Source organism: Syngnathus typhle, unplaced genomic scaffold, assembly GCF_033458585.1.
Source record: "Syngnathus typhle isolate RoL2023-S1 ecotype Sweden unplaced genomic scaffold, RoL_Styp_1.0 HiC_scaffold_113, whole genome shotgun sequence".
Taxonomy (NCBI): Eukaryota; Metazoa; Chordata; class Actinopteri; order Syngnathiformes; family Syngnathidae; genus Syngnathus; species Syngnathus typhle.
This window is the reverse complement of record NW_026872019.1, coordinates 196,033-214,529: the sequence shown is the minus strand read 5'-3', so window position 1 is coordinate 214,529 and position 18,497 is coordinate 196,033. Positions and strand designations below refer to the sequence as shown.

The 18,497-nt window shown below is 38.6% G+C and overlaps 1 protein-coding gene across 1 annotated transcript in view; it reads right to left on the bottom strand.

Moving 5' to 3' along the window:
- The window catches only part of LOC133148552 (phosphatidylinositol 4,5-bisphosphate 3-kinase catalytic subunit beta isoform-like), a 32,267-nt gene that overhangs the window by 11,345 nt on the left and 2,425 nt on the right, over positions 1-18,497 (bottom strand). Inside the window, exons 2-4 of the mRNA XM_061271585.1 lie at positions 3,401-3,596; positions 2,359-2,587; positions 161-381 (exon numbers count right to left, since the gene is read on the bottom strand). Of these exons, the coding sequence (XP_061127569.1) occupies positions 161-381; positions 2,359-2,587; positions 3,401-3,559 (609 nt within the window). The 5' untranslated portion in view covers positions 3,560-3,596. The remainder of the gene's footprint in view (positions 1-160; positions 382-2,358; positions 2,588-3,400; positions 3,597-18,497) is intronic.

Here is an 18,497-nt window from a genome sequence, read left to right as displayed (position 1 = left end):
CTGGCAATCGGGTCTTTCCCAAAGTCATCATAGCGAGGCTCCAATTTAGCAGCAATCCTCGCGACAGAAATCGGATAAATGGATATTTATTTCAAACATTAACTGAAACAGTGTTATACACACAAAGTTATGTCAAGGCCGCTGGGCCGTGGAAGCTCACCTGAGATTGGTCAACATGGATGATGACTTTTAAGGTAGCTGAGCGGTCATTGAGTCCATCTTTGCTGATCCAAGGCTCAAGCTGTGGGCAAAAACATGCCTGCAACCACTCTGTCCATGTCATCATCTGGAGACGTTGCATTCTCTCTTCACTGATGCGAGACATTTTACAGCGAAAGTCTTTTACTTCCTGGTCATTCATGCCATCGAGTTCATGAAGGCCTAGTAGAGATTGTGGGGAGGGGGGTGAAAGCAGTTGCAATTTATATACAATAGAATACTTCGAAGCATAAGACAAATAAAATGTCATACATATCCTATCGATTGTCGACACGATATTTAATTTTGGCACTTTTGGTCCTCCATAACATGTGGAGAGACTTTAAATGAAAACAGAAGAAAGCAACAAAAGCTCTCTACAGACTAGTAAGTCTTGTGATATTATTCTTCCTGACTGTTAGGGTTGATAGATTAGTTTCTTTCAGTAAACTTATGTATGTGGCATTAAGAATGTCAACCCCCTGGCTCATTCCAATGCAGTACTTTCTTCCAAGAATTTCAAACACCTATTTGGCCCAACATGTACGTACAGTGGAGGAACCAATTTTAAAATTACAACCCGAGTCCCGTATAGAATTAAACAGACGCCTCCAAATATTAATGCTGGACCTAAATGCCAAAGGTACTGCTTGGGTGATTAAATCTCTTATGATTCAAATTTGCTAAAGAGCTTTCAGCACAATAGTCCCTTGCCAATGAAAACATCAAGCTGCTATTTAAAGCCATTTAACATCCGCATGACCCCTAGCTTTGATTGAAAGTCTCTGCTCCACCTCACCTACTTTTCCACTTGACTAACAGCACAAGTTTATTTTACGTTTTTTTAATTTTAAAAAGATTCCAAGAACAGAAAATGTCCATTGACATCTACTGAGCTGAGATAAGGAGATTGTGAAATTTTGTGCCCATACCATACCATACCATACCATACCATACCACCAAATGCTTAACCTTCCCCTCCTATCCAAAGTATATTTTTAAAATTCTACTGCAATTTTTCGCTATTTGAGTCATGATATACCCGAAGAAGCTTTATCTTGAGCAGACAATGAATGATTACGTCCCACTTTTTAGTAGAACCTATATTTGGAGCCAATATTCATTTTCAGTAACAAAGAAAACATTTTCAAGATGTCAATTTTGTTTACAACACAAACTCAACACTTCGTTTAAACACCTTAAGGCATAAACAGATTTCAGATTTGATACACCCATTATCTGAACCACTAATCTTCACGAGTGTCGTGGCCACGCTGGAGCCTAACCCATCTTACTTTGGGCAGTGGCCAGGGGATACCCTGGCCTGATCGCCAGCCAATTGCAGGGTACACGGACAAACAAGCATTCAGAATCACACCTAAGTGCCCAATTACAATACCTTGTTTTATCACCAACCCACATATTACGAGTTTCTCTCTTACATTACAGACATCTTTGATGACAAATTCTAAGAAAAAGTGCGGAAACCACCCAGGCACAGCAACATCTTAGAAAGTTGAATGGAAACTTCAACAATCGAGAGAGAGCTACCTAACGTTCTCTACAGCATAAAGTGTTCCACAATTTCAAAATAGTTTAAACGTTAATGTTTAACTTAACTTTGTGTTAGTTAGTTAAAACGAAAGAAATGTAAGGAGTTCCGAAGCTAAATGAAAAATTAAGAAATAAAAAAATCCTGAGGCTTGCCAAATTTTGTGAACTTCTATTGGAAGGAAGATTAGTTTTTTTAAAGGTCGAGGCTGATATGCGTGAAATGCCAAATACTGGCCCTGACAATCAGCTGAGTCAATGTTCTAACCTGAAGCCCTTTTACACTGAAGTATTGTAGAAATTATTTTTACACTAGACCAGGAGTATCAAACTAATTTGTGTCAGGGGCCACATTATAATTACGGTTGCCCTTGGAGTGCCGTTACAACTGTGTATATATAATTGGGCCACTGATTTGAGCAAGCTACAGACAGGACACCTGGCTGATAAATAAATGTGCGAAATTCTGTAGTGGTGTTGCTGGGGAGGAAGTGCTGAAGGCATTTTGTGATCTGGGAATGATTTCATAGCTAGAACTCCAAAGCAACTTCATTATTTTGAAATCGGATTCTGTGTGACAGCTTGAATTGTTTATCAAAGATGTCTTACCCTTGCCGATAAGCACACCAATTTTGGAATCCAGCAGCCGTTCAGCTCGACCGCAGTTGCGTGTCACCAACTTGAGAACCGGTAAGAAGGGACGAACATCACAAAGTCTCCTCGTTTCATCTTCTAGTTCTTCGTGCACGGCCGTCTGGTTGACACACTGGAACATGTGGCTTTCCATCTCGCCCAAGGCAGGAAACAAGGGGAATGTCTGAGCGTGTTTCCATAAGAGCTACAGAAGAGAAGAATTAACTGAGAAAAATTGATGACAAAAGAACTTTCGAATTAGTAAGTTGTCTAGGTGGAGTCTTATGCAATGGCCAAAAGTATGTAAATGTCTCAAGTATCTCAATCAAAACATAACTCTTTATGAAATACAGTATTGTCAAAAATCACTTCTGTACAGTATGTGTTTCCCAACATTGCAGTTGATAAAAAAAGTAACTTTTCCCATCAGTTGATTGAATGAGAGTTGTATTCCAATATGTTTACAAAAATGAAATTAATAATTTCCTAAAAGGACAAAACACGAAGTTTCCATTTAACTTTTTCTAAATGCCCTTAATCTGTGCTATCCCAATAATTTCCCAAAATATGAAACACATAAAGCGTTTTCAACTACATCTCTTGACACTTTGATCATTGAATGGGCAACAAGGTAAAGAAAAAAGTTTCTGGTTTAAGTCATGTCCTTACTTAACATCTCACGTGTCCTTATTCATTTGGTGAAACGGCCAAGAGGGTTTTTACTCTGGTAGGCTTCTCTCCTGTTTGTCATATGATAATGTAATGGTGTTTTGTCTTCTGTTTAGAGACTTCCTTCGGGGATCACTCTCATATGGATGCTCCACTGACATTATATATTTATATATATATATATATAAACTCAAATCGATCAAATTCTCACAAATTACTCAACAAATGCTTTTTGGTGACTTGCCTTTTTACGACTTAACGACACAAATCAGGTAAACAAAATTCCACAAATCATGTCCAAGGCGGGTTTGAACAATAATTGTGTTAAAAACAAACAAGCTCTTCTTACCAGTTTGATATGTTGAAAGGTGGCCTCGCGTGGAACATCCATTTGAATGTAGATACCAGTGGGAAGCAAGAAATCTACCGTGATTTGGTCCGGGGCATGGCCAGCCAAGGGCGAATGGTCTGCCCATATGTCCAGGAGGTCTGTCATGGCTGGAGGCATGGCAAGAGGTAGCACACACCACCTCAACCATAAGGACCTGCAGAACAGTCAAACAAAAATGGGTGGCGATTTAAAGTGTATAACTGGAAGACAAAAGAGTCAAACAACTTCCTGAAACAATCCTTCCACTGCTTCTTGTTTGCTACATACAGATGGTTCTGTTTGTAGCCTTCCTTAACAACAAAGTTAGCATAATTCAACGGTTCACTGTCCACATGGAAGCTGGTGGATTTAACTTGGGCTAAGGCCAGTGCACAGCGGAATGGCCACTAAGCAAACAAAACAGGTCAGCCAGCCCTTCCCACAGTGGACACTTGTCTCCATGCAAAGACCACATAACAGACATGTTCAGATTAAAATCTAGGACAAAATATATAATCAAACTCACAAGTGGGTGTGGGAACTTAAATCCAACGGGTTCTACCGAGTTGCACAAAGAGGACATCCTACTGCTCTCAATTTGTGCTTCTTCAACCACAGCACTTCCATCTGCTCTTTTCCTCATTAGCTTGTCCTCAGATGTTCGTGCACATTACCTTCTTTACTTCGCCACAGATCCATTTCGGCTCAATCAGCCCGTTGGAAATGACAGGCCTGATTGCCTCTAATGTTCTTTCCCTTCCAAGCTAAGTGCTTGAGCAACCAGCAGATGAGCCGCTGTTATGCCACGTGTCTGAGGATGGTGCAATATCTGCAGAGTGTTTGGAGCCACTTGCCATTATCAACTGTACAAATGGAGATAATGTTGTAAAGTATGTTGTTCCAAAACTAGATTGCCCGGAGAACCTCTCTTTAGATGGCCTTTCTTCGACTGCATGGGATCATGATGAAAGATAATCGGGTAAATGAAATAGACACACTATGTTATTGTATGAAATCCCCTGAAATCCCCTCTAAGGATTGTGTGCCACCAGGAAACATAAACAGACAAAAGTGAGTCTTGAATGTTAAGGGTGCACGATTACCCAGACGACAAGAAACATGAAACCTAGCATGTCTGACTGATTTATTCATAAGACCAAAGGCCACTCGAACAAGACGTGCATGAATATAAAGTCTGAGCTTGTTAATTATAGGCTCTATAAATGACGTTTTCACACGAGACAGCTTGGAGAGTGTCTGCACATGCTGTGATGGCACCACACTGTGCCTCTCTGTCTCTCTCACATACAAATGGGTTGGTGTGTGCGCACATAGCCACACAAACGCAGGTGAGTGGGGTTATTAAAAATGTGGTGGCAGAAAGCAAGAAGTCTACTGAAATGTCCGGTTTCAGTGGCAAGCTACAGTACAAGAGGACAGCAAGATTCATGCAGCAACAAAACAGAGGAGCCTGAGGGGCTTCAGCCAACAGACAACCTCCCCTACATTGTTAACGGCCTATCTCTGAAAGTGAAGAAATATGACCCAGTTTATGTTATGTTCTTCTTTTCTCTTTAAAGTGACATAGAATTTGCTTCCTAAACCGTCCTTACGGCACACTAAAATTTCTGTTACAGAAGTTTATTTTATTTGTCACTTTTGTGTAAACAACAGCTACCTGAGATGTAAATAATTTGGTCACCAATTAAGATCAAATTCGTGTCATTACTAGAATTGCAAATTGTCTTCACTTTTAATAATATCTTTCTTTTTAAACATTTGTCCAGTTTTTACTTGTCTGATTTGAAAACGAGTTATTTGTCAGTTTGTTTTGTAGCTTTTACTGTATATAATATGAGGTGCTCATACATTTATTTGGGTTGGCAGTCATAATGGCCCTCCGAAAAAAGCTATGACTACAATGCAGCCCGCGAAAAAATGAGTTTGACACCCCTGACTTACCCCATGCTTTGTGCAAAATGTCTACTCATGGGTCAAGTCAAAGTTAATACAATAACTCACAAGCCAAAGATGATGAGAGAAGTTATTTTAAAGCACTTAAAAACTTGTGGTGAGTGTTTCCATAAGCAGATGCATTGTGGTTCTTTTAACACTCGTGTTACACAGTACCGTCACGTGATCTACATTTGTGTGTGCAAATGTTGAAAACAATTAGGCGCCAACACAGTTTGTGTGTAAACAGTGATCAAATGCTTTGTGACGCACTTTCTTCCATAATGCGTTAAATATAAGTCCACAACAACGGAGTCACCTCCTGACTACAAACACCGCACTCTCCCGTAAATGACTGATGACAAATATACTGGCAATATTGTGGGTGCTTGTGTCAGCAGAGTGTGACTGTGTGTTCATGTGTGACTGAGTGTAGGTGGAATGTGAAAAACAGAAGGCTGCGCGGAGGTCATGTTGACGACATCTTGGACAAAGTTACCTCCAATGTTGCTCAAAGAAAAAAGTGTGACCGATTTACTGGAACAATTACAAGCAACGATAATGTCCCAATACAGGAAACTCACACTCTTTATGGATGGTAGAGACAGAACCAAGCTCTGAAAACTAAAAACAAAAAAAGGGAGTAATTGAGACCCCCACCCCACGAGAACGTCTAAAATTGTTTGAGTTGTCAACATACTTTGATGATCCCAAAACAAACATTTCAAACAGATTTTCCAACATTACTCTAAAAAAAAAAAGATGTTGTTGAAACAAAACAAAAAAAAGAACCGGAAGTATGACGATAATGCCGTGTCTCTATCTGCTTTGGAAGTCATAAAAATAAAAATCGTCAGGCAAGAATCTACATTGTATGTTAGCTTTTGGAAAAAAAAAAAATAAATAAGATAAATAAAATCCACATACTGTCACAAACGTCCCTTAAACACCCAGGCTAAAATGAGCTTCTCCCCAAAAAACAAAGATCTGACCAGTCAGGATGCATCATACTTGATTTCTAGTTCAGGCTATGGTGGTCTTTTGTGGCATCATTGAGCTTTATAGAAAGAGCATCTACGAAAATGTGGGTTCATTGTGTACTTTTTCTGACAAGATAACAAGGAAGGAAGAATCAATCCACTTTGGCACTTGTGTGTGTGTGTTTGTGTTGTGTGGGTGCTTTTTGTGGCTGAATCAGCAGTTACAAAACAGCAACAATACCTATATTTAGGATTGTAAATGGGTGGGTAGGTGGTGACTGTTCAGTAAATATTATGTACTTTTCCATTACAGGTTCCGGAGTGGCTATAGCCCGCACCGCCCTGGCCTCTCTTGGCCAAGCTTGTTGCTTTTCCATTACAATCAACTGGGAAGGGATCAACTGAAACTAGAATCAGATGACTGAAGTCGCAACCTTGCTCGACCTACCTTATAGAACCAGGCACTGAGGAACGGTTCCATTGTAACCGCACAGCCATCAAACACTGTAATGGAAAAGCAAACACGTGGTGCCGAACCAGACTGTTTTGGGGTATAACACTTGTGTTTATGAATGTAGAGTTTGTCGGCACAAAAAAAAAGTTCTGCCTTCTTGCACATCAATGATTCAAGCGGAGACACTGACTGGTCGTGATTTTTCTCCATGTGTGTATACAGAACACACAATACATACCAACATGTAGTGTCAATTTTACAGTGCACAGAGTTTGTTTCGGATTAGTACTGCTACTTAAATTGTCAAAGACAAATGATACTTCAAAAAGGAATTCAATTAACACGCTTCTGTAAATTTTGTTGCACACTTGGGAAAATGCTACGCACTGAGAATCAGAGCACTGGGTTACAGACATGCAAGAACAAAATGTAACTGTGCTGTCATTTTCTTCATTGCGATGTTTTACTATTTTTTCTGAGTTTTTTTAAAACAGACAGCAAGTTGTAAGATGCAGATATGTACATTACAAATTCAAACACTAAGCAATAAGAAGACATCAAACAAATGCTTACAGCATGTGACAATGTGGATTTGTGGACAGAGTTTTTCCTGTATTAGCATAATGTTGCACGTGGCCCATTCATATCTGGGTCAAACATCGTATTACACCAACGATCTCCGGTGACACAGAGGCACGCACCCACACTCAGGAAGGAAGCAAGCAACGACACCAGACAGGAAGTGAGTGACAAATAACAGCCGGTGAAAAATTCCCAATAAGTCATTCATAAAGTGCTGATGAACGCTGAATCAGATGCTTGGCATATGTTTTATTTCAGTTTTTTTCATTACAAATAAAATTTGAACTCGAGTCAAAAACCACTTTAAGCCAATCAGTCATTTTTGACAAGACCATTGTCTCTCTTTCATTTTGTTTTTTGGTTCCGTTTCAAAAGAAATCCAGGGACACTGTATAAAACAAATAAATCAAGACTTGTTTTTAGCAGACTAATATCCTGTGGGGAAGTAATGTTGAACTTGTAAACCACAAAGTGTAGCTTCAAAATAATCATATTCAGGAAAATGCAATGAGTGGGCAGACCAAATAGAATTTTTCCTAGTTTTATTGTTGATACTGACATACTATAACAGCCAAAATCTTCAGAGTCAACTGCATTACAGCATCGACATAAAGTACTGTTATCTGTGACATTGATGAGCGACTGCCAGACAGATTGTGGCAGTGCAAGTCTGCAATGTGACAATATTGAGTCTGAATGACATTAGCTCTAATGGCACTACTTGCCCTTATACATTTACCGAGTGGAAAATGAATGAAGACAGGGAGACAGAGGGCAGTCATGAATAGAAAGGGAATACCACGGGCACTAAACATTGGTTTTAAGATCATCCCACAACAGAAGAAACAACGAAATACAAATATCCATCCATCCAATTTTCTGTACCGCTCATCAAACAGTCAAAACTAGAGATGTGTATGAATCGGTGGTAATTCGTTCCCTTGTTTAATTGGGAATCGCATATTAAAAATAGATTTATTATTTGGGGATTAGAATGAGATGACGTGACATTACTGGAACTACTGTTTTGTTCACACTGTAAACAGCTGTCAGATGCTGTGGCAATGACTGTATGCAGTCAAAGAAGCCCAGCGAGTCGCTTACAAATGGTGCACCGGGCAAAGTGTACCAACTTGTGGTGTAGTGAGTAGAGTGCTCACCCTGAAGGTGCTTATGTGTTTTGTCTGTCTATAACTAGATTATATTCATTACTATTATTCTATTAACGTTTTGTTTTTTACTGTTTACTAAGGATGGGTGAGTACCATTAACAGGTATCGATAGGGGAAGAGGCTGATACCCAGGGTATGTCACACTCTCCTGGCTGTTTTACTACCAAGAAGTAGAAAGTAGAAGTTAGAAGAACAGATAAATTACCATTAATTTCATGAAATTTTGGTCTGAAAGTTGGTTAGTCCCACCTACAAAATGAGTCTAAAATTAGTGATGCTATTACCGTACACCCTGGTGTAATAAAGAGATGGTGAAACTGTTCAAATTGAATCCTACCCAATTTGGAAGTTGTAACGCAACTTGAAAACCGAGTTAAAGGATGTGAGAGACGTTCTTAAATTAATGTTTAATCCCTCTAGGGGGAAATTCAATTTGAATTCTACAGAGAGTGATGTGTGAAAGATGATAAAGAGAGATAAGAGAAACGCCACAGTTTGACTACGTGACACAATGAAGTAACTGTAATGGGTGGACCCAACTGGGAAGAGTGTCCACAATAAGGCTCTGTTTTTGGCAAGTGTGCCTATGTGAACATGCGTGCCAGCAAGGACAGTCCCGTGCCCTGCACAAACACTGCCCTTGTGTTGCCCTTGGCTCACCCAACCACCCCTCCTTACAACATTTCTTTCTTGGGCACAAACACGGACACACAAAATCCAACCAGCTTGACCTCAGCGATCCTCCACACACGCACGTACACACACTTGTACGCACACACAAAGCTGGCTCGCGGGGGCAAAAGGGTCACATGGCGATCATAGAGCCCCCCAGACCTCCACAACAAATATTTACACTCACATGATCTGTATTTTGAAGTGTGGATTCCAAAGCCTCAGGTGACTTGCAGACACATTCAGTACCTTGCACCACACACAACCAATAGGATCATAGATATGTAAACAACCTGAGAATATTTTATTACAAATACACCTAAATCTCGATTTTACATAGCCTTTGGGGTCCAGAATTTGGGAATTGCGTTAACCCTGAAAGCACGTTGTATAGAAAGTCTTGTTTTTTTTTAGAAAGTCATGTTTTTAGGCAGCTGTCTGTCACCTTGCGTGATCAACACACGTTGAAGTTTATTGGCATTTTAATAAGAAAACCATTACTCAGATGACAATATCAGGAGGACTGAGTAAGTCATTTCGATGCTTTGTGAATTGGATAGAAGAGAGAATAAAGCAGCCAAGAGAGAATAAAGCAGCATTCTACTAGTGTGTCTGGCCACGCTCTACACTGTAATAAAGCAGTCATAAAGATCAAACAGCCTGACTTCTCATCAAACGTCTTTAAATTGTTCACGGAAATTCATCGATTGACTAGCGTTAAGGTTTACGCGCCAGTCATTAGACTACGGTCCTTATATCGTCCATTTAAAATTCTACTTGAAAATGTATTTATGAGAAAAAAAATTGGGGTCCATGACCAAACCGCGTTAGACAGCAAGTCGCGTTGTATTGAAGCGAGTAAAATCAAAATTTAAGTGTTTTCTTTCTCGGTCTGCAATAACTCCATCCAGCTTGTAACCAGCTGACATTCCCAAACTGACGTTCTTTTTTCCCCCAATGCTTTTCCAGAATCTCACTGCAGCCTCTACGCATGCTCTGCCAGGGACTCGAAATTGATTGTCAGACTGCAACCTTTACTTCTTTACCTTAATGAGTGTTTTGGGTCGTTATCAGTCTGGCAGCTAAAAGGGCTTTATAAATAAGCATAAATTATTCAACGACTGGCAATATGGTTTCAGAAAATAACAGATCAAAAGCTCTGGCGTTGACGGACCTCATAGAAGAGAGAACGGAGAAAAAAAGTTAACAAAATGTATTCTGTGGGTATCTTCGTTGATTTAAGATAATACTTTGGCAAAATATATCACAATATAGTATTTAGAAAAGAATTGCAAGAAAATTTGAGTTGAAAATTGCAAATAACTGGGTGAAATCTTAACCGACACTATGTCCAGATGGGAAAATATAGTTCAAGATGGAGGAGGATAAATCGTGGTGTCCCCCAGGGGTCTGTGCTAGGACCTTTATTGAGTTTGTTTATATTAATCCCCCCAGAAATCTGCAAAGAAAAGTTTGGAAAGGAAACAATTCAGATTCTACGGATGACTTGATTTTACAGCCTATAAGGTTGATTTTCCATGGGCATTAAAAAACAATCTAAAAAGATGAGCTATGAAGCAAATTACCTGACCTGGATATTGTAAACCTACTGTATGTAGTCAAATAAAAAGTAAGAATTTAACTAAACTGACTAATTATTTCAATTTTATTTTCTTATTGAAAGAATATTCAGTTTTACAATTCAACAACATTTCCTTTGCCAATATCATGCAGACAATTTATTTCCTTACGCACAGCAGTGACGTGATGTCATCTTTAGTAGACATCTCCATCAAATGAAAATTATCGTGTAGCATATTAACTTCCGTAAACAATGTAGTTTTTGCCTGTCACTTGACGTTATGCTTTATGCACATGCGTATCATATCACATGTTCCGTTTTCATTAGAAGCCAATTTTTTTTTATAATGCAAACGAGTACATAAAAAGATTGAAATTTACATGTGAACATAGCCTTATTTCCTGTTTTATGACCGCGACATCTAGCTGCCAAGACATGTCAACAACATATAATGTAAGATTATGCACTTCGCATTGTCTGGAATGTACCATGCCCACTAAATTAAACCGAACTAATCTTATCTCCCAATCAGGAGTATTTTGGTCTTCCTTTAAATCTGGAAGACTACTTCTTTCTTGAGGCTTGTCTTTGACAACTAAAATCAAATCTCTAACGGATTGAGCTCAGATTATTGGCTTTGGCCATAGAACAATAAATAAATCATTTTTGGTGGTGTATAACACTAATGGGACTGCTGGGAATATGATTGTGTACATCATCAAAATAGCTCTTTGTCTTTGTTATATACCACCAGTGCAGAGAAGTATCATTGGAAATGATAACCACTACAGAAACCCAAGACACACTGATATGGAAATAATACTTGTGATCACCAACAAAAGCACACACAAACTACAACTTGGTGTTGAAAAGTAGGAAGTTAAAACATACTGCAACTATAATTACAGTCTGTCAGGCAGTCTCAACAGAACATCAACCACTGGTCATTTCGTGTCACCGTGGAAAGATGGGGAGAGACAGCCAAAAATAACACTGAATCGAGGCATTGAATGTCGTAGTTTTCAGTATTGGTCTCTCAGCATCTTGCTAAACCACCATTCATCTAAGAACTGGACAAAGGGCCCCACATGGGCAATGAATGACATGCACAGACAGACACACACTCAAAGATGTACACAAGTTACAGTCTTAAAAATGCTGGGTCAAAACCAAAACAATTTGGGTTAAAATTTGGACTCTAAAACTGACCCAACTTCCTCTGATGTTTTGTAAAAAAAAAAAAGAAAATCTGGACAGAACAACCCCCAGAATTTTGGCAAAAAAATGGCAGACCTTTGCTGGGACAGCAACATTAAAAAAACATGTACAGTTTCTGTCAAGACTGGACTAGACTACAAACACTCGTGCAAAAGCAGATCTTACAGACGATGTAATGATGCCCAACCCTGTTATATTTTAGTAGCAAGAGTAATGGGACAAGAAAAAAAGAAAGAAAGAAAGGAAAGCCACCCAAACAATGCACTGCACGGAGGGGTTTCCTAGTATTGTAGGGTTGCAGCATATGGCTTCATGTTGCTATTTACATCAAAAAGAAATATATTACTGATTACCTTCTTGGTCATGTTGGTGTGTTAGGTCGATAGAACACAATATGGATCATAAGTAATTGGAGGTATTCTTACATATGTGACTAGTAGGGGAATCAGAATGAGCAGGTGGTAAGAATCTGCACCCATGACCCATTTTTGATGCCTGTTGACAGTTTGCAGGAGGAAATGTGGTTCTGCATGTCATGAAATGCCACACCTGTTTACTGGTTTAGACGTTTACCAGTACTTATGTATTACCTAGCGGTTGTTGAATGAATGCATGAATGAATGAATGAAATTGTTTGGTTTAAGCTTTGCATAAGCATGTGCAACTTTCACGTACAGAAAAGGCAGTTTCACCGAGGTCGAGTCACACATCAAGCAAGGCTTCTATGATTTCAACATCAATCTAATCTTTATTTTTTCCCCATATTCTCCTGTCCGGTCAGGAATGTGTAATTTAAAAATCACACCTCGCAGTTTTGATTTTTCATTGTATTTACAAGTAACATTCAAAAAGAAAGAGGCAATGCAACAGTCATGGCTGTGCTGGGGGGCCTGGAGGAATTAAGAATGACATTTGAACAGCAGAGTCAGCAGCATGACTGATACAGGCGCTATTTCTGGAGGCCCAGGTGGAGGAGAGGGCAATCTGGCCTGATACTGTATTTATTCAACAGTGGGAATTTCAGCAGATGACGTTTTTGACCAGCTACTGTCTATCTGGGCCATAGAATCAAAATGTCCCACTGAACTAACAACCATTCTTCTTTTTCACATGTTTGTAGTATTCATTAATTGTGTGTTTCCACTTTATGCTGTGGCTTAAATGACATTCTTATCATTATATTCATCATAAATGATATGATTATTTATAGTATCATTCACAAATCAGCATTTTCCATTCATGCTGAATGTTTGTTTTAACTTCTTCACTTTACTTGAGCCTGTTGATTTAGCGGCAACCTTCATTAGTTCTACAGTACAGTTTTTGAACTAGACTGACACTGGACTTGACCTCAAATTAAAAGCTGAAAACCCTCAAAATATATTTCATTATTATTATTTTTTCAAAGTGAAAATAAACCCATGCCAAACCCTTTGCAATACACATATTGTAAATTTAGCAGTGTAATACAAATTAAACTACAAAATGACAATGTTGAGTCCTTAATGGGGTCACTTAAACCAAATAAAATATGGAATTCTTTTTTTTTTTTTTTAGAAAAGTGGAGAAGGAAATTCATGCATTTCCAATATGTAGTAAAATGTAGATCAGACCTTGCTCACCCCTAATGTAGATATTTATCAGCCATGGTCTATATGGCATCCAGATTTCTATCATCTGCCTCAAGTTCAACGAAAGGAAACCAAAGAGATCAAAATGTGAAGTGAGTGATATGGTAACCAACTTTGTACAAAACAACATATAGCAAAGCAGTGCAGTGATGACACGAAACATGGTTATTCCAGCTAAAGTCAGACAACTTCCTGTTTTTCTTCAGTGGTTAAGATGCTCTATCTCGCCTCTAACAGATTGTGAAATGCAGCGGGGAAAAAAAACAAACCCACACAGTCGTGAATATATGAAAGTCAAATATGTCAAAACAGGCAAAAAAATGATGAGAGTTTAGGTATGAATTTGAAGAAATTGATTACACATACACCTATGGTGAAACCATACTTGGGTTGGCCAGGAAGTGAGTTGTTTTACACAGTGATAAAATCTCAAGCAAAAGATGGCCAACATTTAACTCTTTGAAAGGACACATTGAAAGCGTCACACAATCAAAAGTTTTGTTTGCTGTGTTTCTTTAGACTTTTAGATCATTTCCAGAAAACAAAAGTTATGTGATCAGCATGTGTTCATCTTTCTGACGCAAAAGGGATGACACTGCTGCAACACTCTGCCCTGTCCCTATTGGGCTAAGAAATACTTGTCATCTGAAGAGTCCCCTTATCATTGTGCAGTCACTCCAACAGAGACCAGACTTTGATAGAACCTCTGCCCCTGATACCCCTCCCCACCTTTAGACACACACTCTTCCTTTCCTACACCTATCTTCAAGAGAAGGAATGTTAGGAATGTTGAACGTTAACAGTCAAAGACTCATCCTCATCTTCATCCAAGTCTCTCATGTGCAGGCTTTCACAACACTTTTTGTCTGCAAATACTACCTCTATTTGGAATAACATCGGAAATGTGGATTAGTCATTGGATTATTTTGACCCTTCATTCCCGCAAGCAACTTCAAGACTGTGGCCTACTTATTATACTGCACAGTTTAGGGTATAACATTTTAAAATTTTTGGGGGGCCCTGAAAAGTTTGGTAATTTTTGGAGGGAACTTCTTGTTTCACATCGTTGTATTCTTGCACAACCTTTCAAATGTTGTATCCACAAAAATGCAATTACTGTCCCACGTGGCTGTAAAGTTTGTAGAGCAGTGGCCTGTCAAAACAAGTTATCCTTGTTGATGAATAAGGTTTCTTTCTTTCTTTCTTTCTTTCTTTCTTTCTTTCTTTCTTTCTTTCTTTCTTTCTTTCTTTCTTTCTTTCTTTCTTTCTTTCTTTCCTTCTTTCCTTCTTTCCTTCTTTCCTTCTTTCCTTCTTTCTCTCTTTCTCTCTTTCTCTCTTTCTCTCTTTCTCACTCTTTCTCTCTTTCTCTCTTTCTCTCTTTCTCTCTTTCTCTCTTTCTCTCTTTCTCTCTTTCTCTCTTTCTCTCTTTCTCTCTTTCTCTCTTTCTCTCTTTCTCTCATTCTCTCGTTCATTCTTTCTTTCGTTCATTCTTTCTTTCTTTCCTTCTTTCTTTCTTTCTTTCTTTCTTTCTTTCTTTCTTTCTTTCTTTCTTTCTTTCTTTCTTTCTTTCTTTCTTTCTTTCTTTCTTTCTTTCTTTCTTTCTTTCTTTCTTTCTTTCTTTCTTTCTTTCTTTCTTTCTTTCTTTCTTTCTTTCTTTCTTTCTTTCTTTCTTTCTTTCTTTCTTTCAGTATTGCCCGGTTTAAACGAGGCCCAACACTTTATATCCGAATAAATCCGAACTGACTCTGTGTATAGTGTGTTTATCAGCTTAAGAGTCAGGCACCCTTTGGAATGATCGCTAAAAATTACCCAAGCAAAAAAATTATGTAGTGAATGAGATTAGCGGAATGAGAAAGCACCAAAACACAGCCATTCAACTGGATGTGGGCCCGAACGATTAGTTGGCCTGCCGATCAGATCAAACTACGGCAGCATTTCTAACAGCGGTACAAAAAGTAATTGGCAAATGTTAGCCAAATGTTTCTCTCTTTATATGATAATATGTAGCTACCCAACTACCGGTGTGATGGACAGTGCGTCTCACAAGCCTATTGGCATTAAAGAAATTAACTACGATATGCCAAATAAAACAAAAGGAAAGGCATGTTTTTATGCAGCCGAAGGGGTAAAGCAGTCTTTTATTCTACTAGTTTTCTTTTCCTTGAAGAAAAATAACAGGTGGGGTCAGTATGTAGTTTACTATAATCATCTTTCCACGTTGTGGTAGTGTGGTCTGGTCACAGTTTTTTACGCTGCACCCTGATTTGGTTAAAATCACCCAGCTAGGTATGCATCTGATAGAGTTGTCACAAAAATATAAAAACTGATTTTGAGCTATATAAATAAAAAATGTTAATCTGATTATTTGATTAATTATTGGAATAATTGAGCAAATAAAATCAGTTAAAAAAAAAAGATGCAATAGTGATAGCCCCAGTAGGTGATCTCTGTAAATAGCATGACATAGTATGAGCCATGCAACAGGAGAGTGTATAACTTGCCACTGAATTCCATAGCTGTATTTTGAGATGACCTAAGCCATGAGAACTAGGTTGAAAAATCAAAAAAATAAACAAAACAAAGAAAAAAGAAAACAACCACAGGGTCTCCCTCATATGTGCTTAGGCCTTGCTGTTCAACCGACTGCATCTGATAAAAGATGGTGAGAAATCATTTACTTCTGCCACACACAGGAAAAGAAATTGCTAATGTAAGCCAGTTACACATTCCTCTCCTATTATAACACAAAAGCCCAGCTCCATTCTCCACACAAGAATTTGTACAATTTGTACTTCTTTGAACATGCCTGGTATAATCTGTATACAAGTGAATAAAGCTCCCTAACTACTATTTGAGGAAGTAGAGTACAAACTGCTAAGTTGTGCTCTGCACCCGACTGGTGATTGTAGCCGGTCTCTTCCCCCACAGTCAGCTAGGATAGGCTCCAGGTTCCCCATGATCCTTGTACATAATATGCAATGCATTAATTTACTACAGATTTTTTTTAGAGCAATGGCAAGCAGAGGCATATTTATAGGCTTACAAAACACGGTTGTAGTGACGACAATGTGTTATGTAAATAGCACATAAAATGTCTTCCTTTAAAACCATTATGAAATCCCACATCAACATTGCTGTGTTTGTTTAATATGAGCTCAATTCAATTTCAGGTCGGGTCGTTATTGACTAGGAAGAGGTTTTAAGTAAAAAGCACATGAAATGTCTACTTTTAAAACTATCATGAAATCCCACATCAACATTGCCATGTTTGTTTAATGTTAGCTGACTGCTCGTTTAGGTCAGGTTGTATTCACTAGAAAGAAGTTTGTTACGAACAACGAGGAGCCAGTTCAGAGCAGAGTTTACGACTGGCCGATCCAATAGAAAAGAACTGGCTGCATGCCAAGTCAAAAGCGAACAATTTATATGCATTACATGTCTCAATCTTATCAGTTTTTATTAACTCTAAGCTAATACAACATGAGTTAAGCACTCGGATATCTTATGTTGGCACAGTGGTTTAGATTAAGGCCGTTCTGCATTCAGTATTTAATAATCAATTATCAAAGCATTTATTGATCAGTTATTTATGTGCATGCTGCATGAGTAGAAAGAAAGAAAACTGCCATGTTTGATATTTTCTTCTTTTTGAAATTCTGTGGGCGTGGCTATTATTCCGGGGCGCACAACAGTCCCAAAATGATGGTATTTAACGTGGTATGGATTCCCAAACCGTGCCTTGATATATTGTATAAAGGGGGATTATGTGTACATTTATAGGCCAAACCTGCCAAAAACACTTGATAGGTTGAACACAGAGCATGAAAACGGGCTGTGTCGTTTGGGAATATCTGTATTTGATTGCCATCTCCAAAAGCATTTGCATCAACCTGATTTTGTCATAATTCGATAATGACTCTTTACAAGCATCTCAACAACTCATTTATGAATAATTTGATTTCAGCATGCCTTCCACCACTTGTCTCTCTCTGTTAGTCTTTTTTTTCTTTCTGCCATCTCCTTTGCATTCCTTGGCAGGTCTTGGCCTGCTGTACGTTTGTTACCTGAGGGGAGAATTCCAAAAGGCTCCTCCTATCTCACATTTATATTTCTAGTGAATTTTCATGTGGATCATGCTAAAAGAATATCTTTTTTATTTATTTATTTTCTATAAAAAGCTTGGCTTGCAAATAAACATTTGGGTCTGGAAGCTTAAATGTATTGTGAAATGCTCCAATAAGTGAATAAGTCTCAACCAACTCCCTTTCGCTATGCACTCTCAGGATGTTACACAAGCCGCTAACAGTAATACCAGGAAAATGTCAATACAAACCCAGTCGACGTCACATTTACGACTGAAGACTATTTAGCCTTTCTTCTCTATTTGACATTTCAACAACAGACATCTTTAAATGTTAGCATGTCATCTACCAAGCACCATTGTCCAAGCACTTACAGTCTTCAGTTAGATGTGGGAAAAAAAACAACTCTTGATTTACGGCAGTGGTGGGGTGAGCGGCATTGTCACAATGAACTTGCCAAAGCAATAAAAGTTTTGATTGGTCACATTGAAGGTTAATACGGGACAGCAGAGTATTAGTTGACGCCATGTGCCTCACAGCCAGACTCTTTGGGCTTGTTTATTCATTCAGAATAATACTGTATGATGGATCATTGAAGACTGAATTATTCATAGATGTGAAAACGAGTGTGAATGGTTGTTTGTCCACGTGCTTTACAACTGACTGGCAACCAGTTTAGGGTGTACCCCGTCTCACGCTCAAAAGTCTGCAGTCAAGGGAGGACAAGCACTATTGGCCTCTATGTGCTAT